The 25733-nt window shown below is 44.9% G+C and overlaps 1 protein-coding gene and 1 long non-coding RNA gene across 2 annotated transcripts in view; one reads left to right on the forward strand and one right to left on the reverse strand.

The window, feature by feature from the left end:
- Positions 1 to 1393, reverse strand: part of LOC142467819 (uncharacterized) — a 59181-nt gene extending 57788 nt beyond the window's left edge. The window contains exon 1 of the long non-coding RNA XR_012788505.1: positions 726 to 1393. This is a non-coding gene — a long non-coding RNA (uncharacterized LOC142467819). The remainder of the gene's footprint in view (positions 1 to 725) is intronic.
- Positions 1394 to 5687: 4294 nt separating this feature from the next.
- On the forward strand, positions 5688 to 25002 carry SOX10 (SRY-box transcription factor 10). The gene is made up of 4 exons (XM_075573700.1): positions 5688 to 5883; positions 19899 to 20310; positions 21106 to 21359; positions 22086 to 25002. Exons 2-4 carry the CDS (start codon positions 19922 to 19924, stop codon positions 22793 to 22795), a joined length of 1353 nt encoding a protein of 450 aa, XP_075429815.1. The 5' UTR covers positions 5688 to 5883; positions 19899 to 19921; the 3' UTR covers positions 22796 to 25002.
- The last annotated feature ends 731 nt before the right edge of the window (positions 25003 to 25733 follow it).

The following is a 25733-nucleotide window of genomic DNA, read 5'->3' on the forward strand; positions in this document are numbered from 1 at the left end:
TGTATGCTAGGTGATAATGGTGAAAGGCAGGGATGCAGACCTGTCTAAGACATGTGAATGTGCTCACAAGTGATATGAGAGAGAAGAGAGAGAGAAGAGAGAGAGAAGAGAGAGAGAAGAGAGAGAGAGAAGAGAGAGAGAATCAGATTATAATGTGTACGTATGCAAATATATTTGTGTGTGTAGATTGAGAGAGAGAGAAGGAGATATGATCAAATTATAATGTATACATATGTATATATATGTGTATATATATATATATATATATATATATGTCTCTGTATAGATAGATAGAGATAGATATATGATCAGATTATAATGTATACATATGCACATATACCTACGTGTGTGTGTGTGTGTGTGTGTGTGTGTGTGTGTGTGTGTGTGTGTGTGTGTGTGTGTGTGTGTGTGTGTGTGTGTGTGTGTGTGTGTGTGTGTGTGTGTGTGTGTGTGTGTGTGTGTGTGTAGATATTATTATAATGTATACATATGCACATAAACATATATGTGTATATATATACACCCATGTATGACATCTCTGCTCGTGCTAAAACTCCTCCCATGCTGGTGACACGGCTGGTCCTGGGAGTCTCCTGATTTACGGGGCCCATCTTCCTGTGGTTGTGTAGGTTGAGCAGATCAGGTTCCCGATCAGAAACTCGAAGTGTTAAACTATTCAGGGTCCTGACCCCCAGCCCCCCTAAATATGAAGTAAACCAGTTCACCTGTCTCAGCGCGTAGGAGCCTCCACCAGAATCGCAGGGATCACCTTCTCACAGCTAAAGCGTCATGTCCAGACGTGAAGGTGGAATCCGTAGGGGTCAACGGGACCAATCTTTCCAATATCAGACTAAAATGGCTCATTGCCCTCACAGATAAAGATGAATCCACCACACACTGAGTACGGGAAGCAGTGTTCTTAGCCCATTGGAGACACACAATATCCAGGTGTTACGGGCCAACTCTTCCACACAGCACATATAGGATCTCCTGAGAGAAAAATGGCCCATCTCTCTTCCTCTCCATCAGACACAATCCATCAGACAGAGTCTACAATCACCAGGAGCTAAAGGAAACCTGTCCCTACAGGATACATAGCATCACCAGCTGATGGAATACGTATGTGCCATTTAGAAGACATAGGATGTCTAGGGGTAATAAGGACAGGCGCCCCCAGATAAGACGATTCCCAATAGACAACCAGGGAAGGTGCCAGGATAGGACAGAGAATCTGTCCCGTACAGCCCCGTAGGCACATAGGTCTGCTTCCCCCAGCCTTCGTCTTCTCTCTGACAGCCCTCGGCGGATCCCGAAAACCCTTTATAATAACCCGCTCTGTCCCCCTTTCATATCACATGATTTCGGTTCACCTGGAACGAACAAAGAGTGTACACACAAAGACAAGCCGAAAATCAAGAAAAAAAAAACCATGAGCCAGGCCTAGAAAGATATTCAGTGTTTTCAATCCCGGGGAGGGAGGAGAGGAGAGGGGGGGGGTCTGTATCCCTTATCAAACTTTCATTGCTCCTTTTTTTAAACACAAGAGTTATTGTGGAGAGTTTTTTAATGTCCCCTTTTTACTGTATGTAAGATTTCATTGTGCAGGCTTTCGGCCTAGCCTGGCTACGCCAATAAGACAGGACAATGGAAGGTCTATATGCGAGCGGCCTGCCCTCAGGACAAAAGCCTGTGTTGTCTCTGCAGGGGAGGGGGGGGGGAGGAAAAAAGCTCAGGTACTAGAGGGGTGAGGATTTAATGGGAAGTTGTGGAACTGTTGAACGTCCAAATGACAGAGATTTGGGAAGTTCAGCGCAAAACAAGCAATGTTTCACTGAAAGGTTTGGATTTGAAAGGCAGACTCCAGTGAATTTGTAGAGGTTACTGATGCCCTCTAATGAGTAATACTCACTCCCAGTGAAATTGGTACCACTTGACAGGCCAATGTCTCCCAGAGAGCACCTAGACCTGCCATGACTCACTCATTTTGGAAGGTAGTCTCACTCACTGGATGTGAGTCTCATTCACAAGATGTCAGTCTCACTCATTAGAAGATAGTCTGACTCACTAGAAGACACTCTTACTCAGGGGGCAGTCTCAGCCATTGGAGGGTACTCTTATTCCTTAAAAAGCAGTCTCTCTAACTGGAAGGCAGTCTCTATCACTGGAATGCTGTCTCACGCATTGGGAGAATACCTAAGTGAATGGCAGTTTTGTTCATTGTGAGGCAGTCTCATTCATTGGAAGACTGTCTCACTTATTGGAATGGAGTCTCACTCATCTGAAGGCGGTCTCTCCCATTGCAAGGCAGTCTCGTTCATTGAAAGACAGTCTCACTCATTGGAAGATCGTCTCGCTCATTGGAAAGCTTAATGACTCACTGGAAGACTGTCTCACCCATAGACCAGTTTTAGCCTAATTCTTTAATCAAAACTCTTCAATCAAAATGTAATTCTCTTGGCCCCCACGCTCTGTCCCTTCTCCAGTGGGACCCTGACAGCTTGGGGGCAGTGAAAGGGTTAATGTCTATAATGCCTGGATTTATACCCCTGCTCCCCTGGGAAGACAGTTACTAGTTACAAGGCTTTTCATCTTCCTAACAGTGGGGACCTTCCATCAGGCAACAATTAGCCAGTGTATTCCAGCAGAGTTGCTCACATGAGGACATGGTACCCTGGGGCTATGTGCATGGCATCTCTCTGCCTGACATCACCTCCTACATACCTATGCAGCCCCACCACTCTGTATCTCCAGGCACAACATACAAAACACATGCCAGGGTCTCTCTGTGCCCCACTCATCTGTACAAGGACAGCACTTAGCAGCAGAGAAGATCGGCAATGTCGCCTTGTAGGTCATTGGTGAGACCTCATCAGGTTCCTCCACTAAGTTCTGAAAGGCCACATCTGCAGAAGGAAATAAATGAGAGGTGTAAGAATATCACAGATAGACGGGTGCAGGGTTTGTGTCATTACACTTATCAGCGAAGAGAAGGGGATGTGAGAAAGGAGGGAAGGGGGCGGTGATAGGGAAAGGGGAATGTGAGAGAAAGGAGGGAGGTGGGGGGGGTGATAGGGAAAGGAGTGAGAGAGGGGATGTGAGAGAAAGGAGGGAGGTGGGGGTGATAGGGAAAGGGGGGATATGAGAGAAAGAAGAAAGAGATTGGGGTGTGATAGAGAAAGGAGTGAGAGATGGGATGTGAGAGAAAGGAGGGAGGTGGGGGTGATAGGGAAAGGAGTGAGAGAGGGGATGTGAGAAAAAGGAGGGAGGTGGGGGTGATAGGGAAAGGAGAGAGAGAGGGGTGTAAAAGAAAGGAGGGAGGTGGGGGGTGTGATAGGGAAAGGAGAGAGAGAGGGGGTGTGAGAGAAAGGAGGTAGGTGGGGGTGATAGGGAAAGGAGTGAGAGAGGGGATGTGAGAAAAAGGAGGGAGGTGGGGGGGTGATAGGGAAAGGAGTGAGAGAGGGGATGTGAGAAAAAGGAGGGAGGTGGGGGGGTGATAGGGAAAGGGGGGATATGACAGAAAGAAGAAAGAGGTAGGGTGTGATATGGAAAGGAGAGAGAGAGGGGATGTGAGAGAAAGGAGGGAGGTGGGGGTGATATGGAAAGGAGAGAGAGAGGGTGTGTGAGAAAGGAGGGAGGTGGGGGGGTGATAGGGAAAGGAGTGAGAGGGGATGTGAGAGAAAGGAGGGAGGTGGGGGTGATGGGGGAAGGAGAGAGAGGGGTGCGAGAGAAAGGAGGGAGGTGGGGGTGTGAGAGAAAGGAGGGAGGTGGGGGTGTGATAGGGAAAGGGGGGATATGAGAGAAAGAAGAGAGGGGTGTGATAGAGAAAGGAGTGAGAGAGGGGTGTGAGAGAAAGGAGGGAGGTGGGGGGGGGGTTATTGGGAAAGGAGTGAGTGAGGGTGTGTGATAGAGAAAAGGGGGGTTTGGAGGAGAGGAGAGGGAGCGTTTGATAGAGACTTTCAAAGAACATAAAGGTTATCAATAAGTGAAGATGTATTCCCTAAAACAGCTGTCCATGGATGGATTGCTGGCTCTGTACTTAGCTTCCATTGAACAGAGGCATGTGCGTGTGTCAGGTCTCAGTTGTGTATTATTAGGGGGAGCTGCAGATCAGGATTAGTGAATGAAAGTCTGGATTAGTAGGGCAGGAAAGAGGTGCAGTGTAAGGGTTGTGTGTCAGTGCGGGTTTTATCTCAGAAGTAGCAGAGGATTGCTGCAGGATAGCGGTGCAGTGACCATGCTGTGTGTATGTGAGATCCCCCAGACTGGAATAGCAGAGGATTGCTGCAGTATAGAGGTGTAGTGACTACGCTGTGTGTATGTGATATCCCCCAGACTGGAATAGCAGAGAAAGCTGCAGGATAGAGGTGAAGTGACTGCGCTGTGTGTATATGAGATCCCCAGACTGGAATAGCAGAGAGAGCAGCAGGATAGAGGTGCAGTGACTGCGCTGTGTGTATGTGAGATCCCCCAGACTGGAATAGCAGAGAGAGCAGCAGGATAGAGGTGCAGTGACTGCGCTGTGTGTATGCGAGATCCCCCAGACTGGAATAGCAGAGAATTGCTGCAGGATAGAGGTGCAGTGACTGCGCTGTGTGTATGTGAGATCCCCCACACTGGAATAGCAGAGGACGCTGCAGGATAGAGGTGCAGTGACTGCGCTGTGTGTATGTGATATCCCCCAGACTGGAATAGCAGAGAGAGCAGCAGGATAGAGGTGTAGTGACTGCGCTGTGTGTATGTGAGATCCCCCAGACTGGAATAGCAGAGAGAGCAGCAGGATAGAGGTGCAGTGACTGCGCTGTGTGTATGTGAGATCCCCCACACTGGAATAGCAGAGGGAGCTGCAGGATAGAGGTGCAGTGACTGCGCTGTGTGTATGTGATATCCCCCAGATTGGAATAGCAGAGAGAGCAGCAGGATAGAGGTGCAGTGACTGCGCTGTGTGTATGTGAGATCCCCCACACTGGAACAGCAGAGGAAGCTGCAGGATAGAGGTGCAGTGACTGCGCTGTGTGTATGTGATATCCCCCAGACTGGAATAGCAGAGAGAGCAGCAGGATAGAGGTGTAGTGACTGCGCTGTGTGTATGTGATATCCCCCAGATTGGAATAGCAGAGAGAGCAGCAGGATAGAGGTTTTAGTGACTGCGCTGTGTGTATGTGAGATCCCCCACACTGGAATAGCAGAGGATTGCTGCAGGATAGAGGTGCAGTGACAGCGCTGTGTGTATGTGAGATCCCCCACACTGGAATAGCAGAGAATTGCTGCAGGATAGAGGTGCAGTGACTGCGCTGTGTGTATGTGATATCCCCCAGACTGGAATAGCAGAGGATTGCTGCAGGATAGAGGTGCAGTGACTGCACTGTGTGTATGTGATATCCCCCAGACTGGAATAGCAGAGGATTGCTGCAGGATAGAGGTGCAGTGACTGCGCTGTGTGTATGCGAGATCCCCCAGACTGGAGTAGTAGGGGGGTGCAGCAATGTGTGCGTTAGCTCAGGATCTATGTGCAGTGGCAGCGCAGGAATAGCAGGGAATGTAGTACGCCCTGCATTCTGGCAGTATTAACCCCTCGCGGAGCAATGCATTAGAGGCCACACGGCCGGCGCAGCGGTTTAAAAAACAAAACAGCCACGTAAATAAAAAAGTGGTATTTTCGTCCCCTTGCAGAAATAGGTACGTTTCGGACTCCGCCCCTGGGGTGGGAACCAATCAGAGGGTCTGTGGACGAGATGTAGTGAGATTCAGAAAACCTTCGCCTTAAAGGCATGGGAGAAGTCATCAGAGAGGGAACAGAGGACCATTCAGATAGGAGAACAGAGGCTCTATTACTGACACACACCACGGAACCAGCTCACCTCCTACAACCAAACCTCACACTAGGTACGTCCCGCATTCCACTTTATCGCCCGTCCCTCGCCCCCTTCTCTCTCGCTCGCTCTTTTCCTGCATTCTCCGGCTTTTCCCCGACATTTTACTCTTTTTTTATCCGCTGTCTTTTTTCTTAATTTTGATATGCTCTTATTTTTGCTTTTTTTCTGCTTTGCTTTTTGCTCCCCCGTTCCAGTTCTCGTTTTATCTTCTCTTAAATTATTATTAAATCCTTATTCTGGATTTTTTCTCTTTCTTTCCTTACCGCAATCTCAGTTTATTTGCTAAATCTATTTTCTCTCTCTCCCGTCTCTCTTTCTCTCTCCCATCTCTCTCCTTATTCTTTTTTGTATTCCCATCCATATCTATCCTCTATCTTCTCACATCTTCTCCATGCCGCTCATTTCTTCCCTTGCCATATACTCTCCAATGTCCCTGTTTCTCGTTCCCTCTCACCCCCTTATTATCCTGCTTTACCTCATTCTCCCTCCCTTCATCTCTTCCTCTCACAAAATAACGTTCCTTCTTTCTGTTCAGCTTGTATCCCATTTTCTCCCGTTTTTATCCTGCCTGTTTCCTCTTCCGCTCATTCTTTTATCTCTTACCTTGATTCCCTTTTTTCTCTCCCTCCCCTCTTTTTTACCTTCTCACCCAACTACTTCTCCCCTTATCTCTCTGTTCCCTCTTGCTTCTCCCCTTTCTATGTCTTCCTCTGCTCTTCACTTCTCACCTGTAAATCTGTCCCACCCGAACCCTCCCTGTTCCTTTCCTCTTATTAATGTCTCCCTCAATCTCCCTACATTTTTCACTCTTCTCTCCCCAATTCTCTTTTAATCGCTCTCCTCAGCCTCTCACTTGCCCCGTCTCATTTCCTCCTTCCCAGGGACACCTTTCTTTCTTTCTGAAATTCCCCTATATTTCTCTTTCCTGCCTTCCAAAAGGGTCCTCTCAATTTCTTATCCCTCTTAACTTATTACATCTCTCTTCCCCCCTCTCTCTCTCTCAAGCTCTACCTATCTCTCTCCCCTGTCTCTCTCTTTCTGCCCCTCTCCATCTCTCTTTCGCTCTCTCTCTCTCTCTCTCGCTTTCCCCGAATCTCTCACTCTCTCCCTCTCCTTTCCCTCTCTTTCTCCCCCTCTTCCTTCTCTCCCCCTCTCCCTCCCCCTTTTCCCTCTCCCCATCTCTCTCTCCATCTCTCTCCTCCAAGCTCTCTCTCTCTCTCCCTCTCTTGTCTCTCTTTCTCCCCCCCTCTCATTCTCTCTCTTTCCCCCAATCTCCCTCTCCCTCTCCTTTCTCTCTCTCTCTCTTCAATCTCCCCTTCTCCTGTCTCTCCCTCTTCTCTCCTTTTTGGAAGGCATTTGTGGTTAGAACTGGAGTGGGAGTCACACATCCCCCAAAAATGTTCATTTGAGTTTCCATTTTCCAGGCAGAAAATCTTGAAACTTGGAAGTGAATAACCTTACTCATTATCACTTTATATTGCAGCTTGTCTATTTCCTCTATAAGCAATGCACCATTTTGTTTCCAAAGTGTCCTCACTTTTTGTCTTCTTTATTCCTGCTTTCCTATTTCCCCTTCTCTCTCGTCTTCGCGCAGTTCAACCTCTTTTAATTGTAGCCGCTTTGCAAACGATTCAAAGATTAAACTAAGAATTCAAAACATTTATTGCAGATCCAAGAACAAGTGATAAAACAATAAAGAACTAATTGGCAGTTATTCTTGGATTCATTTGGGGGAGGGGATGGCAGACCCCCCTAAAAATCAACATTACATTTATAAAAGAAAATCCTATTTTCTAGTGCTAGTTTTCTGCTCACTTAAATAACCCCGAAGGGTGATATTTTTACACCCATACAAATACTTTTTAAGAATATCTTCTCCCTTATAGAATATCTTCTCCCTTATGGAATAACTTCTCCCTTATAGAATATCTTCTCCCTTATAGAATATCTTCTCCCTTATGGAATATCTTCTCCCTTATAGAATATCTTCTCCCTTATAGAATATCTTCTCCCTTATAGAATATCTTCTCCCTTATAGAATATCTTCTCCCTTATGGAATATCTTCTCCCTTATAATCACTCTACTTGACTCCAGGCCAGCGTGTACTATGTACTATGTGCACCCTGGCATCAATAGAGTCATTTTGCAAGAGGGAGAATAAGGATTGGAGATAAAATACTGAGTTATTTATTAAAAATCTCCCAGCTGCAAAAACTGGGGCCCAATTGATGAAAAAAACAGCATCAGATTTATAAAAAAAATTTAAAATATATATATATCCTGTGCCATTTTTTTGCTCTCATTTTGCAGCCGGGAAACAGAATTTTGCTGATAAGATGTCATATATTTGCTTACATTTCATTTTGCTTTTAGAACCTACACCCTTTCATGTAAATGACAATGTGACTTCCACATTTGTTTTTTGTAAAAAAATAAAATCTCTAATATCTAATTTCGCAAAAACTTTTCGCTTGATCTTTCTATCTGCGTCCCCTTTCTTTTACTGGTCTTTGAAGTGGGGTCTGGGAGATATTTGCTATTTTGTTGAATTCGGAGTAAGACCTTTCAGGATTCCGAAAATAGGAACATTTCCTTAAAAAAGTTACTATTTTGATGATATTTTCAGCCCCATTAATGTTCCCACTTTTAGAATAAACTGTGGGGTCTCGGTGCCCTAATCCTCTTGGGATCTGTTTGTGATTATAATAACTTTATTTCATGTAGCGCTTTTCTCCCAAAGGGACACAAAGCGCGTCACAGTGACAGTATAGCGCGTAGTACGCAGGAATGTTACAGACACAGTCCCTGCCCCGTGGAGCTTACAATCTATGTTTTTTGTGGCTGAGGCACAGGGATATAAAGTGACTTGCCCAAGGTCACAAGGAGCTGACACTGGGAATTGAACCAGGTTCCCCTGCTTCATACTCAGTGTCACTGTTTACAGAGTCAGTGACTTTACTCACTGAGCCGCTCCCTCACCCCTTCATGAAACCTCTCCGCTGCAAAATGGGGACAAACCCCCCCCAGATCTATTCATAAAAACTGGAATTTCTTTGGATTGCACGCGGAAACTTGTTAAATGGTTTCTATTTATTGAAATGAGGGGATTTCATTTTTTGGAACGTCTCCGGGCTGCAATATTTGGGGCAAACAGGAAGGTGAATCAGCGATACCGAGCCAAAACGACAGATCCGGGGGTGGAAGTGGCAGCCAAACGGTGGATTGAAAAAGTAGTGGTACTGTTGCAGATTTACCAAACAGGAGCAAAACCACTTTGGGCTCATTTATAATGATTTTACACTGTAAAAATAAAATGGTTAGAGCAGGGGTGGCTAACACCAGTCCTCAGGGGCCACCAACAGGTCAGGTTTTCAAGATATCCCTGCTTCAGCACAGGTGTCTCAATCAGTGACTCAGTCGAAGACTGAGCCACTGATTGAGCCGCCTGTGCTGAAACTGGGACTGATTGAGCCACCTGTGCTGAAGCAGTGATATCCTGAAAACCTGAACTGTTGGTGGCTCTTGAAGATTGCAGACTGAGCCTCTGATTGAGCTACCTGTGCTGACGCAGGGAGACCTTGAAAACCTGACCTGTTGGTGGCCCTCGAGAACTGGAGCTGGCCACCCCTACGTTAGGGCTTTCTGAAATAAACAATCAATATCAGAAGAGAAACTGGCTTATCAAAACACGTGTCAATAAAAAGTAGTGATCCTATATCTCTCCGGTACCTCTCCGGTATCTCTCCGGTACCGTCACACTTTCACCATTGGGATACTCACTACGGGATCTGGTAACTGACATCGCCCGGCTGCCAAACTGCAGCAAAGCCCGAGGGAAAATACAGCACCAGAATGTTCTGTTCCCTTTGATACATGTGGTGTAGCATGGCCGCCGGGAGACTTTATTATTATTAATACTAATAATGATTATTATTAATAATTATTATTACCATTTGTTTATAAAGTGCCAATATTTTGTCCTGCTGCACCAGTGTGTTTTAAGTTGATCTTTAACAGTAAAATCCCCTTTAAAACACACGGGCACAGTAGGTAAACCAGTTGCGATAGTGCAGAGTAACTCAGTACTGAAAGTAACGCAGTACTTCAGTATTAGGTGCTAACTTTTATATTTGGACGAACAATTGATATTATAGGACAAGCTTCCTCGGGTCAGTGATATTTATTTACAGGGGATTCCAGGAGTTTAACAGATATAAAACCCAGCGTGTTCTGTGTGCGACACCCCTGGGATCTCCTGTAATTCAGTATCGCTGACCTGAGGAACAGAGAGAGAACTCTCGGAAACTTGTCCTACTATATCTATTGTTTCTCCCAATAACACGGGTATCACCTAATACTGCAGTACTCCGTATGTATTGTATGAGATCCTGCCCCAAAGAGCTTGCATTCTAAGGATCCTGTTTTGCAGATCATTTAAGACACGGGTTCTCAACGCCAGTCCCCAAACCCCCCAACAGGTCAAGTTATCAGGATATCCCTGATTCAGTACAGGTGGCTTCCACTGAGCCATTGATTGAGCCACCTGTGCTGAAGCAGGGATAACCTCAAAACCTGATCTGTTTGGGGGTTTTGAGGACTGGCGTTGAGAACCCATGATTTAAGGGGTCAAATCCCAAACAGAGGGTCAAAAGAGAGACTTTTTATAAACAACGTCGCGGTGAAACCCTCTTCCTTAGAAATACTCTCTCCCGTTTTATACCTGGTGGAAAATGAATGTTTGTTTTTGTGTCGGGAACACTGAATTCCTACACATCCTCTACGTCTGTGTATCGGCGTCACTAATGACAGCTTCGAAATTACTTTGCAAACAAAAGACTGAGCAGAAGTAACAGTTTGCCTTTCTGGGCTGACTAACAGTCTTTTCACCGAAAGACGGTTGATAAAGATTGTGAAAACTCGCCAAAGCTGTTGATGTTAAGAGTCATTTTTTTTAAATGTGTCTGAATATATATTTTTGAAATGGTGTGAATCAGCCCCTATTAACTTATTAAAGACACCACTGTCCCTTGCTCTGCCCTTTAAAAAAAACATCTCTTTATCAAAAACGATACATTGCGCTCAATATATTTTAACGTTAGGGAGAATCACCTCATTTGCATAAACACACCTCTCCTGGTTGCAGGCCCAACCGGCTGCCGAGGGGTTAATTTGTCCTATCTCCTTTTTGTTTTTGCTGTTCATTACATTTATCTTTTGATTTTATTTTTAAATTGATCGAATATATATATATATATATATACACACACACACACACACACACAGTATATTTTATTATTCTATTTTTCTTTGATAAACCGTCGCTGTTTTTGATGTCCGTTTATCACTTGGATAAAAAAACCCTGGTATGTTAAATTGCTTTTGGATATGTAAGGACTAGTTAGGTCTCCCGGCTGCCAAAAAAAAAAAACTAGCAGATTTTAAAGGTGGAAAAACTATATATATATATATATGTATAGGGATTGTTATTATATATATATATATATATCCTTTTTTGCTTTGGTAATTAGATGCAGGGTTTTTTTCTGTAATAACTGTTCTGTAGCTGGGGTCTTCAATAATTTACCTAAGGAAGCAAAGGAAAAGCTCATAATAGCACCCCTATGAACCTCCTCATAGCACCCCTATGAACCTCCTCATAGCACCCCTATGAACCTCCTCATAGCACCCCTATGAACCTCCTCATAGCACCCATATGAACCTCCTCATAGCACCCATATGAACCTCCTCATAGCACCCCTATGGACCTCCTCATAGCACCCCTATGGACCTCCTCATAGCACCCCTATGAACCTCCTCATAGCACCCCTATGGACCTCCTCATAGCACTCCTATGGACCTCCTCATAGCACCCCTATGAACTAATGGCAGTGACATGTTAATAATATTAAATGTAGGTGACCGATGCCTGTTAAAAATCTGTATGTTTAAATATATATACATATTTGATTTATGTAAATTGTAATTGCTAGCCAAACAGGTTAGGATTAGAACTGCAGGAGACCCGCGCAGAAAATAAAAATATACATTTTTCATAGGAAACAAGGCTATTATTTGATTCATCCTTCTGATTTTAAACGCAATTATGATAAATTTAGATGTGATTTTTTAAAATACTATTTCCGCTGTTAAAAGCCCCCGTTTCTCTGTACTGTTTCTCCAAATACTTTCCCTGTTTAGTTATCCTATTTAGAAAATGATTTATATGTCTCTTGTTAACGCCTGGGAATTTACTCGCACACGGCAATGAGATATTGTGTACGGTTCTGACAGAAAGGGACAGGCTCAGACAGTCCTGGGTTTAAATCTAATGTATGGTATTTTTTATTATAAAATATTTTTTTTATTATAAAATATTTTTTTTTTACACTGTATACAGAAATAATTTACATACTTATAGCAGAACACCTGTTCATCTTCTCTCCAAGGACTTTATATCCCACCTCTATCTCCCTCTGCTTTATCTGCTCCATAACCTGTCCAACTGCACAGGTTACAGGCACGAGAACCTTTTCTGTGGAGAGAGGACTGCGGGTGATGTACAGCCTGTAATTAACCAGCCCATTAATTAACACCACTGTGCTCTCCCACTGTAACCCTGCAAGTGATGCCTAAACAAAATACCTCCCTATAAATTTGGCATTTAAATTGTGGCTTCCGTAAGAAGCAGCCATACTCTCCCACATCTCTACTGCGTAGGGACCCTCCAGGAGGAGGCGCTCCACCGTCTCTAAGGCTTGTTATATAGTGTGCGCTGGTGCACGTGTGGGCACACGCACGGCATTGTGCGTGCGTTTCATTTGTATAGGGCAAGCTGTGACGCACGCGGGTAGGGGGCATGGCTCTGACATCACAGCGTTAGGCCACACTGTGATTGGTTCATAGCGTCGCGTGGCAACAGCGCTAAAATACAATTTTCTTGTATTTCCTCTGGTCTGCCGCGCCACCGCTCATGGCCGTGCGTGCGTCCCAAGTATACAAACGCCTGGCTTATACAGCCAATTATCATTGGCGCGCGTACGCACGGTAGCGCTCACGCACTATATTACAGCCATAAGACATCAACACAGGAATCTCTGGGGCAGTTCCTGTCCTCAATGTTTTTATATTTGAGGTTTGCCCTTACATACAAATGTAAATGGAAGGTCAACCAGGGTGTATCCTGAATCCTAAAAGGACTCTTGGGTCTAACAGATTTTGTAAGGCTTCTTTCTGGTCATCTACACCACAATGTTTCAGATCGAATGTCTGGACACATCCCCTTCTTAATACCACCCAGTAGAGTTTTTTACTGGGTATAGAAGTAACTTCTGATACTGTTACCTTACACTTATTTAAAAACTTGTAGGTGATCATCATGTATTCTGGCGTGTATATACCTCTCACTATAATTCTTTTGATATTCCTTCCATCTAGCCAGCTGTTCAGGGGAGACACCCACTTCCTAAAAAAAACATGCCAAATCTGGTCATCTCGATTGAGAAAATTCTGCAAAATAAAATATACAAAAATTAGTGAGAAAAATAACGAAGGGTTCACCATTCCCAAACCTCCTCTCTCTCTTGGATGAGACGTGATGTCTCTCTTCAACACATTTAAACGATTTCCCCAGAGCAACTGAAAAAAAGGCTATATAAAGAGATTGTAACAGGAGAAGGAAATACAAAACATAAATAGGAATCAGAAAAGGCTTAATCATTTTAACTTTTTCTCTAAAAGAGAATTTACACTTCTTCCACAGCTCTCCTTCACTTTACAGATGTTTAATTTCTCTTCCAGTTGTGAACGCCGGAATTCTCTTTACCAAAATAAATCCCTAAAACTTTAAAAGAGGTATTATCTATCTGAATATCCTCAGGTAGACTAAAGGGGTTTCCTATTTTCCTAACAAATAGCCCACAGACTTATCCTGATTCACCCAGGAGTTGGAAACATTTGAATATTTATTTTCAGGCTAACACCTTCAAATGAGCTTTTTGAGGCAACATGAATACAAACATTGTCTGCATACGCCTGACACTTAACACGCCCTTCGTGTTGGGAACGCTCACAGGGTACGGCTTGAATGTGACTGTTCTGCTCCAGGTGTCTTAAAAGGGTTCTATGGAGAAGACGTATAATAGGGGGCTCAGCGAGTAGCCCTGTCTAACACCCGACTTTATGGGAAAAGAGTCCCCTACCCAACCATTAATGACCGGTCTTCCATAAGCTCCTTAATACAGCAGAGCCAGTTCCTCCACAAATGTATCTGGGAAACCCTATCTTTCCAACGTTTTAAAAAGATAGACATGATCCACCCTATCGAAGGCTTTGGCCTGGTCAAGATTTAACAGGTACCCTGATAGACCTCCATTCCTGCCCATCTCAAACATCTCCCAAATATTAAATTATTAGCGATGTTCCTTCCTTTAATGGCACAGGATTGGGAACTCGTTATCACCTTCTCAGCAATGTTACTCATCCGATTTATAAGGATCCTCGCCAAAATGTTATAATCATTATTTAGTAAGGCTTTTGGTCGCCAACCTTTTAAATCTTTCAGATCCCCTTTCTTATATAATAAAGTTAAAAGGGATTCACGCTGAGAGTGAGAGACCTATCCCTCCCAGAGGAGGAATTATAACATTTGGCAAATAATTCAGCTAAATGCTCACTGAAAACTTTATAAAATTCAGCAGTGATTCCATCTCCCCTTGGGGTTTTATTACCTGAGAGGGTCTTAATTGCATTCGTCACTTCCCTTGCTGTGATTATGAAGTCTAAGTCTATCACGTCATCCTCAGAAACTGATGGAATATTGACAGAATCCAAATAACTGCCCATTTCTACAGGATCAATGAGCTTTTTGCTAAAAAAACAAACAAAAAACTCTGCATAGTATTCAGTGACAACGTTTAGCATCTCAGCTTTACTAGTTACACACACACCCTGTGCATCTTTTAGGCCACATATAACCTTCTTTTTAGTTCTGGTTTTACAATTTTCATAGGGATCTGGAGAATAAATCCCACAGCCACCACAATCTTTTTCGTTTGTTAAAGAGGATAACCGTTCATATTGTAATAATCTCATTCTTTCCTTAACACACCTGTACTGCTCAGAATTCACTTCTTGGCCATTCTGCATTCTCGTATATAATTGCAGCAATTTAGAACAGAGGGCCAAATATTTCTTATACCTCGCCTGGTTTGTTAGACCTGAGGTTTTCTTAAAAAAAATCTTTTTTTATGTCTTTTTAGTGATCTTCCACCAATGCACTATATTAGGATACAGAATCTGTGTGGACATACAGTCTTTGAAGAACTGTAGGAAACGTTCTCTTACAGTCTCCTCCTGTAACATGGAGGAGTTCAGCTTTCAGATACTGCAACCTAGAATGACAGAGGAGTCTAAGTGTAGGGTTATTTGTAGAATAAAATGGTCAGAATATTCTACAGGTGATAATCTGCACCTGGCATTATTTACATTGCTCCTAACATACTATCTATTCTGTTTTTTTCTCCCCACATACATATGTGTATCCTGGAGTTTTTGGGTTATGAAGTCTATAAATATTGCTTAAATCAGCCTGTTTACACATATCAGTTAGGAACACTATATCATATACCAATACATCTCTAACACTGCCATGGTCTAGATTCGAGGTCACACAATTAAAATCACACCCTAGAATGAGGCACTTGGATGTAAACAAAAAAGGTTTAACTAAAACAATTAATTAGCTTAATTAGACTGTAAGCTCCTCGGGGCAGGGACTCCTCTTCCTTAATGTTACTTTAATGTCTAAAGCCCTTATTCCCATGATCTATTATTTATATTATCTGTTATTTATTTGATTACCACATGTATTACTACTGTGAAGCGCTATGTACATTAATGGCGCTATATAAATAAAGACACAATACAATAAACAATTTCCTTCTTTGTTTTTTTTTGTTTGGTAGCTATACACATTAATTATCTGTGCTTGACATTCTGGATTGACACATCTAGAATAAGACATCATCCTGGACTCAGGTCAATCACTTTTTCACACTGGAAGTCTTATCCCTTAAATAGAAACCCCACCCCATCACACAGGTCTGGGCCATAGGGCCAAAAAGATGCACAACTGTCCCTTCCACAGAAACAGCTGAAATTTCCCTAAGGGACGAGAGTCTGGTTTCCTACAGGAATAAAATGTCAAAATCAAGGTCCTTGAAAGCACTATATGCCAGCGATCTTCTTTTCCTTGTTTTTATGGAGTTGACATTTAAAGACCCTACTCTTAAAGGGGTGAGGGAGGGATGTGTCATTCTGAGTTGTTGTTACACTCCACATGTCCTCCAGTTGTGCTTTTTCCCTTTCGTTTTCCCTTTGCCAGGCGATGACCCTCTTTTGTATGAAGGCGGCCTCATCTCCACGTCCTGTGAAGCTAAAGTTTTTTCACTTTTACCATCTGTCTTTGGGGTAATTGTTGTACCTATGACCGTGGATCCTGTGGGTTGTTCCACCTCCCTCCTGCTGATGTTTTGAGCAGATGGTGCCTCCTGGGAATTCTTCCTTGCTTCTGCATCTGGGGCTTCGTGAGTACTCTGTTCCTCCGTTTCCTGCTGTTCCTCTTCTTCTTTTTCCTGATCTTCCACCCTATCAGCCCAGGACTTTGGTAGTGGCTGAAACATGTTCTGTATCTTTAAGCAGTCAATCACTGCAGTAAGGTAACTTTTCTTTTAAATCTTGGACAAGCTCAGCTGCACGAGGTTGTCCTTATTTGTTGACTTTGCAGCTGTGGGAATTTTCTTCTGGGACTTCTGAACCTCCCATGTGGATCCTCCTGCTTCCTCACCATCAGCCGCTGCTTCTAGATGTTCTGGAACAGGGAGTGCCTTCTGGCTTTGTTCGATTTTATTTTCAAGAGGCAGTTCCATCTCACCTCTCTCCTGGTGCACTGGCCCCTCTTGGGAGTCTTTGTCTGTGGGGTCTGAGAAGGGAGGGGATTATTTCTGGAGTCCCATCTTTCTACTGTGATTGGACTGCGAATTTCCTTTAAAACCTCCTCAATCGGGAGCAAGCCCATGGAGTTCCTCCTCTCTGCAGCTGGCCTCTGTGCCTCTGAGTGCAGGTCTTTATCCATCTCTGTTGCAGAATATACGCCTCCTGTGCTTGATTGTGTTGGGCATGGGGACAGACATTGTATGAATGCCCACTTTTTGAGCACAAGTTACACAAAATGTTGTTCTTGCATTAATTTCGGTGGTGCCCCAAATCTTTACATAGGCTGCATCTGAACTTGTTACATCCTGATGAAAAGTGTGATCTTGATCCGCACTTAAAGCAGCATTTGGGCTGCCCATGGTAAAAACACCTTCCTTTTTCATTTCCAATGTATAGTAAGTTTGGTAAATGTGTCACAGTGTTGTCTGCACACACCAGTTTCACCTCAAACTGATATCCTCCATTCCAGTATTCACAATTGTACAGCTTCCATGGTCCTTTGAGTATGTCACACTGGCGCTTCAGCCAGTACTCAATGTCAGCCACTGGGATAGATTCGTGGTCAAAGATAATATTCACCATCACAGTCTCAGGCTTAGATATCGCTGTGGCCTCAAAAAACTTCCACTCAGAGCTGCTACTCACAGCTTTGTATCTCTCCCAGAAGGTCTCTAGGTGGGTGGAGGTTTTAAAACTTATATCATAGTATGGTGAATAAGGGCCATGCAGGAGGGCGTAAATATCCTCTGGGTCAAAACACAAAGATTTCTTTAAGAACGTTTTACCCACATAATCAAAGCCTGGATCTTTCTCTCTTGGTCCTAGAAATGGCAGTCTCACCACATTCCTTCTTCTTAAAGGGTTTCGTATGGGAATAGTGGGAAAGAATCGCAAACCTTTCAGTGATTTCTATGCATTTTGCTGGGAATCATTGGGTTTTACTGGTTCTGTATTTTACTGGCAGTCTGAGCCCCAGCAGCTGGAACCTGATCCAGACTATCAGTGCTGATTGCAGGCACCAGGTACAGCTGATTTTCCTCTCTCAGTGAGATTTCCCCTCTCTGGCAATCTGATACCCCTGCAGCCTCTGTGTGTCTCCCTGCAGCCTCTGTGTGTCTCCCTGCAGCCTCTGTGTGTCTCCCTGCAGCCTCTGTGTGTCTCCCTGCAGCCTCCGTGTGTGTCCCTGCAGCCTCCATGTGTCTCCCTGCAGCCTCCGTGTGTCTCCCTGCAGCCTCCGTGTGTCTCCCTGCAGCCTCTGTGTGTCTCCCTGCAGCCTCCGTGTGTCTCCCTGCAGCCTCCGTGTGTCTCCCTGCAGCCTCCGTGTGTCTCCCTGCAGCCTCCGTGTGTCTCCCTGCAGCCTCTGTGTCCCCCTGCAGCCTCCGTGTGTCTCCCTGCAGCCTCTGTGTGTCTCCCTGCAGCTACCGTGTGTGTCTCCCTGCAGCCTCTGTGTGTCTCCCTGCAGCCTCTGTGCGTCTCCCTGCAGCTGGAAGTTGTTCCAGGTTAGCAGTGCTGGTTTCAGTACCTGTGTAATCTGTGTTTCTCTCAGGAAGTTCACCTTTTCTGGCTCACAGTTTAGCTCCATTTCCTCTTCAGAGTTTATAGCAATGGGCTCTGAGTGAGCAGGATGTTTCCCAGGGTCTCTTTCCTTTGTTTCTGCCTCCGCTGCTGTTGCTACTGTATGTACCTGTGTTTGGCTCCTGACTGACTCCTGCTGCAATCGGCTCACGTGGGAGGCTATCAGCCTCAGTTTCCATGAGCTGAGGACTCTCAGCCTCTCTTCCCTTTGCACATTCAGCCTCTGCACTGTGTTTGGGCACTTTGCTATAAGGCTTGATTGTCTACCTGCAATCTCTTGCCGCCCGCCTGTGCTCTCTTGCCGCTCGCCTCCTCTTTTCCAGCTCAGCCTCTCTTTTCTTTTTGCCCTCTGTGATAACATTACTTTGCTGCTGGGATTTACTGCTCTGGGTTTGTATGTTACTTTCCCCGGACAGAACTTTAAGACCCAACTTAAGACACACTTGCTTAAAGAAGCATATGAATAGCACTGTGAACATTCTGAACACACGATACATAAAGCTTGGCCCCCTGCAGACGCACTTACCAGAACTCCCTCCTACTGTCTCTACCTACCAATTAGACTGTAAGCTCCTCGGGGCAGGGACTCCTCTTCCTTAATGTTACGTTTATGTCTAAAGCACTTATTCCCATGATCTATTATTTATATTATCTGTTATTTATTTGATTACCACGTGTATTACTACTGTGAAGCGCTATGTACATTAATGGCGCTATATAAATAAAGACATACAATACAATACAATACAGAACCAGCGCCTCCCCTGTTCCTTGTGTCTCTTCCTCCATTCCTTCCTGCTCAGCAATCTCTTTCTCTCTTGTCTTTTCTCTCTGAATTCTCTTGAATTCTCTTTCCGTTTGCAAAAGATCCTCAGTGTCAGTAACATCCAGGCCACAGCCCCTGGGATTCCCAGGTTCACCTGCCCCAGCACCACCACCCCCTCCTGGGTCTGAGGCCATGCTGAGCCCCTAGTGGGAGCTCAAACAGACACAGCTTCTCTCTGTAAGAGTGACCTCCTGACTGCAGAGTATCAGGGACAGGCTCAGACAGTCCTGGGTTTATATCCAATGTAAAGTGACCTCCTGACTGCAGATTATCAGGGACAGGCTCAGACAGTCCTATCTGCATATCTGCAGTACTGTAGGCTTTTCCTTTCCAATATAATTATTATTCAAAATGATCTTGTTTCAGAGTGTCATGTTTACTTGGGAGGGCTTTGACTTTCTTTATCATCTCCCTCTTGTGGGATGTAACCGTGTGTTGCAGAGCCGGCCCTCTCCCTTCCACAGGTAAAGTGCCCTCTCCTTCCCTGCTTCGCCCTCTGCTTTCCAAAACAAATAAGTATATTTTGCTTTCTGGGTGATTCTGTAGCCAATTATAGAAGTATGGTCTTCTATTTTGCGAGCTAAGTAGGACTGACCCTTGAAAGCCTTGTTCCTCCTGTACTCTATTTTAGGTCTTCCGTAAGAGACAGACATCATGAGTGACGACCAGAGCCTGTCCGAGGTAGAGATGAGCCCTGTGGGGTCAGAGGATACCTCCTTAACCCCCGATCCCTTGCCCTCTCAAGCCAACCCCAACTTGGACGAGGAGGATGAGGAAGGGAAGGTGAAGAAGGAGCAGGACTCAGAGGATGAGAGGTTCCCTGTCTGCATCCGGGAAGCCGTCTCCCAAGTCCTGAGTGGCTATGACTGGACACTGGTACCCATGCCTGTCAGGGTCAATGGCAGCAACAAGTCCAAGCCGCACGTTAAACGACCAATGAATGCCTTCATGGTGTGGGCACAAGCTGCCCGTCGGAAACTGGCTGACCAGTACCCACATCTGCACAACGCGGAGCTGAGCAAGACTCTGGGCAAGCTGTGGAGGTGAGTTCCCCTTTGGAACGCAGTCTCACTCAGTGGAGAGCAGTCTCACTCACTGAAAGGCTGACTCACTCTCACTTATTAGAAGATTTATTTATGTACTTATAAAATGTTTTACCAGGAAGTAATACAGTGAGAGTTACAGCTCGTTTTCAAGTATGTCCTGGGCACAGAGTTATTATGAAAAATACATGGTTACAAATACATAGTTACATTTTTCACTAGTCTCACTTGGTGGAAGTCAATCTCACTCATTGCTGGAAAGAGCAGTGGAACGGTGTCTGATCGTTCCATTCAGACACTACTCATTGACCATGTGTGTCAGATACAGTAACTCTAGGTCATAGTGAAATAAAGAGCCAGTCCTGGTCTGTAAGCAGCTCGGCCTGGTATGGTTATCAGTTTCAGTCTCCTTCCATCATTATGCCCCATTCTCCACCTCGTCCATTATTGCTCTGAAAAAAGAAACCCTCCATTGTCTTCTTTCCTGTCTCTTTTTCTGTCTGTGAGAACATTTGACCTTCCAACTTTCTCTCTTCTTTCTCCCTCACTCTCGTCTTGTCTCCAGTTCTCTCCTTTAATATCTTGCTCCCTCTCCTTTCTCCCTTTCACTCCCTTCTTGTGCCACTCTTCTTATCTTCTTTATCTCTCTTCTACCTGGGTCTTTCTCTTCTTCGTTCCCTGTCCTCCTCTCCCCAGTCTCTCTCCTTTCGCGCTCCCGTCTTTTTCGGTCCCTCTCGCTCTGTTCGTTCCCCTCTTCCATTGATAAACTTTGTCTGACCCCTTTTCTCCCCATAGGTTGCTGAATGAGAATGACAAGAGACCCTTCATAGAGGAGGCCGAGAGACTGCGAATGCAGCACAAAAAGGATCACCCAGATTACAAGTACCAGCCTCGTAGGAGAAAGAACGGGAAGCAGACTCCTGGCGAGGGGGATGGGTCCTCTGAGGCTGAAGGGGGCGCTGCTTCCATACAGGCCCACTTCAAGAACTCACACCTGGACCACAGGCATGGCTCTCCTATGTCCGATGGGAATTCCGAACACTCCACAGGTAACGTCAACCAGTCCTAGGCAAAGGATTCTGGGAGCTCCGTGATGTCATGGGCTGATTAGCTAAGGGTGGTCAAGTTCGCAAGCTCGAAACCTGAATTTTGCTACAGTAACTTTGAAGTTCAAGTCGTACTTGATGTTGAAGTTTTCTAATCCCAGCAAAATTTGAGCATAAACCATAGAGAGGCTCTTTTAAAAAATATAAAAATAAATGGACAAAATATTGAGCTCGCAAACGGATAAAAGTTACCAAATTTCCCAAAAATGTTAAAACATGTTCCCGCTTATTTTGAGTTTTATTTCATCATTTTAAAAAAATGCATAAAACAAAAAAAAATTCTAACTTAAAAAAAACCCAGTGAAAGTGCCCACCCTAATAATATGTCAGCAAGTCTATCTCAGTGAGAGAGAGTCTTCCACGATGGAAGGTAACTTCACAATTGGGAGGGAGTTTAATCTATTGTAAGGGAAGGTCACTCAATGGGAGTCAGTATCACTCAAGGGGAGTCAGTGTCACTCATGTATGTAATGTACTTCTTGGTCTATACCAATGTATGTGCTTTAGGGCAAGGAGTGAGGTGTCAGCGGTTTTAAAGGTTTGTGGTGGCCCGTTAATGTTATGTTGGGTTCTTTAACCATACTGCGCTTTGTTCTATATTTTGGCTGACTTATTTTGCTTCCCGTGGTATGTAATATATTAAGTCTCGGACGTGTCTTCCCGTTATAGGTCAAAGCCACGGACCCCCCACTCCTCCAACCACGCCCAAGACAGAGCTTCAGGCAGGGAAGTCTGACGGAAAGAGGGATGGATCCCGCTCCCTGGGAGAAGGCGGTAAACCCCACATCGATTTTGGCAACGTGGACATCGGAGAGATCAGCCACGATGTCATGTCCAACATGGAGACCTTTGATGTAAACGAGTTGGACCAGTATCTCCCTCCCAATGGCCATGCCAGCCACGCCAGCCACGCCAGCCACGCCAGCCATGCTGGCCACCCAGGCCACATCGGGGGCTACACCTCCAGCTACAGCCTCAGCGGGGCCCTGGCCGGTGGTCCCTCTGCCTGGCTGGCTAAGCAGCACCCTCCAGCAGTGGTAGACTCCAAAGCTCAGGTGAAGACAGAGAGCTCAGTTCCTAGCCACTACACAGAGCAGCCTTCCACATCTCAGCTGGCCTATACCTCGCTGGGCCTGCCACATTACGGCTCAGCCTTCCCATCCATCTCCAGGCCTCAGTTTGACTACTCCGACCACCAGCCTTCAAGTTCATACTACAGCCATTCCAGCCAGGCCTCCAGCCTGTACTCGGCCTTCTCCTACATGGGACCTCCGCAGCGTCCCCTTTATACGGCAATCTCTGAACCTCCCAGCATGGCTCAGTCGCACAGCCCCACCCACTGGGAACAGCCGGTCTACACCACTCTGTCGAGACCATGAAGGGGTCAGGGACAGACACAGGAGGGACATCTCTCGGACAGCAACTGGCTCCGATGGGGCCCTCCGATGGCTCACATCCCGGGAAGATTCCGGATTCCAAGAGCACTCGGAAACCGCAACCGGTTTCTACGAGCCCCTGGGAAAGACGGTGACTGGGGGAACGTGGGCCATTCTTCTCTGAAATGAACTCCAGTGTAAAAACGGTGGGGTAGGATAGCAGGGCAATGCAGGGATGGGGGAAGGGAATGCATATTATACACAGAATATGGACTAGTGTCTCCCATATTATGGGAGGAAGCTGCAACATCTGATTTGTAAGTGGCTTTGATCCCAGGAACCTGATTGGTCGGCAGTGGAGGTTTGACTATGTACAGTCATTAGCTGCTGGAGGCAAGTGCCTCTCTTGAAGGCCACCCAATAGCAGCTTGACTTTCTTATCCAGGTTAACCTGGGCTGCTAACCTGTTCAAAATAAGGGATAGTCCAACCATCACTAATCAATTTAACATCTCGGGAATTCATGGGAAACGAGTTCCTCCTCATTTGTCCACAAAGTAGTAGGATGCATATTGGGCTTTAGGGCTTTAGTACAGTCCTTGTTTTTTTATCTCTCTGATCCTTTCTGTCTGGAAGGAGAGCAAACTGAGCTGCATCTAAATGATCCTCAAGAAGCAGAACAACCTGAGGCAAAAATCAAAATGGCTTCCTATCCATCTAAAAGAAGTTTCAACAGGGCTTCCTATCCATCTAGAACTAGTATCAAAACTTGTCTTGACTTCTTATCCATCTGGCAGTTTCAAAATGGCTTCCTATACAGAAGCCTGAGTAGAAGCTGAAATATGTGGTAAGGCTTCAGTAATGGTGCCGTCACTGTCCCATGCAGAGTTGTGCTTCCAATAGTGTATAGCGAATGAGATTGGGCAAGTGAGTTCCAATAGAAAGCAGACATATCATCTCCCACTGACATTCTGTGAGTCTCACTGATTTTGAGTCAGGCTCAGTTATCTTGAACAGCTACGTCTCATAGACTTCAATGGAGTCCCACCGATAAAAACCCACGCTTTTCCATTAAAATACTACTTTGTTGGGCCATAGATCTCACTGAGTTTGGTAATTGGCTGACATTTCCGTTAGAACACTGTGTTTATGGTGCCGGGAAGTCAAACCGCTAGTTTCTCCTACAATGGTATTTTCTAGCTCAAACCAACTGGGCTAACCTCATCGCCACCATTTACCAAGATCTGCTTAATGGCTCAAAAGCACAGTTAGAAACCATTTCAGTTAGAAACCATTCAGTTAGAAACCATTCCGTTAGAAATCATTCCGAACGTATTCACCCCTACGTGAGCAAACAATGCAGCAAACAATGCATTCCACAGATTTATGGATCGGACTTATACAATTCTCGATGGCAACCATTTTAAGCACACTAAAATGTTACTTTCCGCCGATATTTCCCCATAGGATGGAAAAATACCGCAGGAAACTATGAAGTATGTTCATCAGGATGAAAAAAAATGGAAAAGAAAAGACAATTTGTAAATATAGAAAAATATATATCAATATATTTTTTTTGGGGGGGGGGGGTGTTTTGGATAGAGGAAGTGAGACAAGGTGCTTTTAAACCAAATAACGACTTGGTGGAATTTGGTTCTAACCAATTTGTTTTTATTTTTATTTTCGGGTTTTAATTGATATGAAGACGGACAGAAATCCATTAACCCCTTTACGGTTAATTCTTTGATACTTTGCCCTAACCCCATTATAACCCCAGTGTATGGCAATAAAAAACCAGGGGTGGCCGACTCCAATCTTCAAGAGCCACCAACAGGTCAGGTTTTCAGGATATCTCTGCTTCAGCACAGATGGCTCAACCAGTCCCAGCTTCAGCATAGGGGGCTCAATGACTGGCTCAGTCTTCGACTGAGTCACTGATTGAGCCACCTGTGCTGAAGCAGGGATATTCTGAAAACCTGACCTGTTGGAGGCCCTTGAGGACTGGAGTTGGCCTCTCCTGTTTTATAACCTTCCTCCGTCCTAGTCTTCACTCAACTATAGAAGGATTCTTTTTTTGTTATTGTTTGTGTTAATTATCTCCCTCATATGTAATTCCATCTTTGTTATTTATGTAAATATCATACTATCTTACACAGTTCTTCTGACTGGTCGTCCCTTAACTGTGCATAAACCTATACATAAATAAATATATTACAAATACAAGAAAAAGTGAAGGTTTCTGTAGGAATCAAGTCATGTTTTTATTTGATTTAAATGTACTTTTTTAGTTTATTTTGCATTGAGCTCTGCAGTGAGTTGCAAGCCGCACTGGCACGAAAAGGGTTAAGAAAGCGAGCACACTGTCTTTGAAGTGGGTGCGCCTCCATTCAAATCCCAGGGTCAGCTCCTTGGACAAGTCACTTTATCTGTCTGTGCCTTAGGCAACGGCATTAGATGGTTAATTATTGGGGACGAGGACTATGCCTACAAAGCTCTATGTACAGCAATGTGTACACTATCGGCACTACATAAGGAACCTGTCATAACTAGCTGTACCCAGCGTAACATACGCAGATCTGGAAGGTTATTAGTTAAACATGAATCTTTGTTTTCACCCCTCCCTGTAATGCCTTGCTGTCTCGTCTCCTGTCCCCTCTTCCCCACCTTACTCTCTCCTCCACCATGCCCTGCTCCTCTTTGCACACTCTGCCCCCTCTCTTTGCACTCCCTGCATTACTGTGTCTGCTCCTCTCTGGGCACAGAATTCTCCCTACTCATCTCATCTGTCTCGTCCTCACCTTGCTGTCTCTCCTCATCTTTGCACACTTCCTCCTGCCCCATGTGCACACTGCTCTCCATTCCCTCCTCCTCGTCATCCACCTGTCTCCTCCTCTCCTTGCTGTCTCTCTCTGTCTCCTCTCCTTGCGTTCTCTCTCTGTCTC

This window comes from Ascaphus truei, chromosome 17 (assembly GCF_040206685.1).
Source record: "Ascaphus truei isolate aAscTru1 chromosome 17, aAscTru1.hap1, whole genome shotgun sequence".
Taxonomy (NCBI): domain Eukaryota; kingdom Metazoa; phylum Chordata; class Amphibia; order Anura; family Ascaphidae; genus Ascaphus; species Ascaphus truei.

What these genes read in the sequence shown, in the direction of transcription:
- SOX10 (XM_075573700.1), top strand. Translation starts at nt 19,922, where the DNA reads ATGAGTGACGACCAGAGCCTGTCCGAGGTAGAGATGAGCCCTGTGGGG. An exon ending in ACTCTGGGCAAGCTGTGGAG is followed by an intron (nt 20,311 to 21,105) that starts GTGAGTTCCCCT and finishes TTCTCCCCATAG; the next exon opens with GTTGCTGAATGAGAATGACA. An exon ending in GAATTCCGAACACTCCACAG is followed by an intron (nt 21,360 to 22,085) that starts GTAACGTCAACC and finishes TTCCCGTTATAG; the next exon opens with GTCAAAGCCACGGACCCCCC.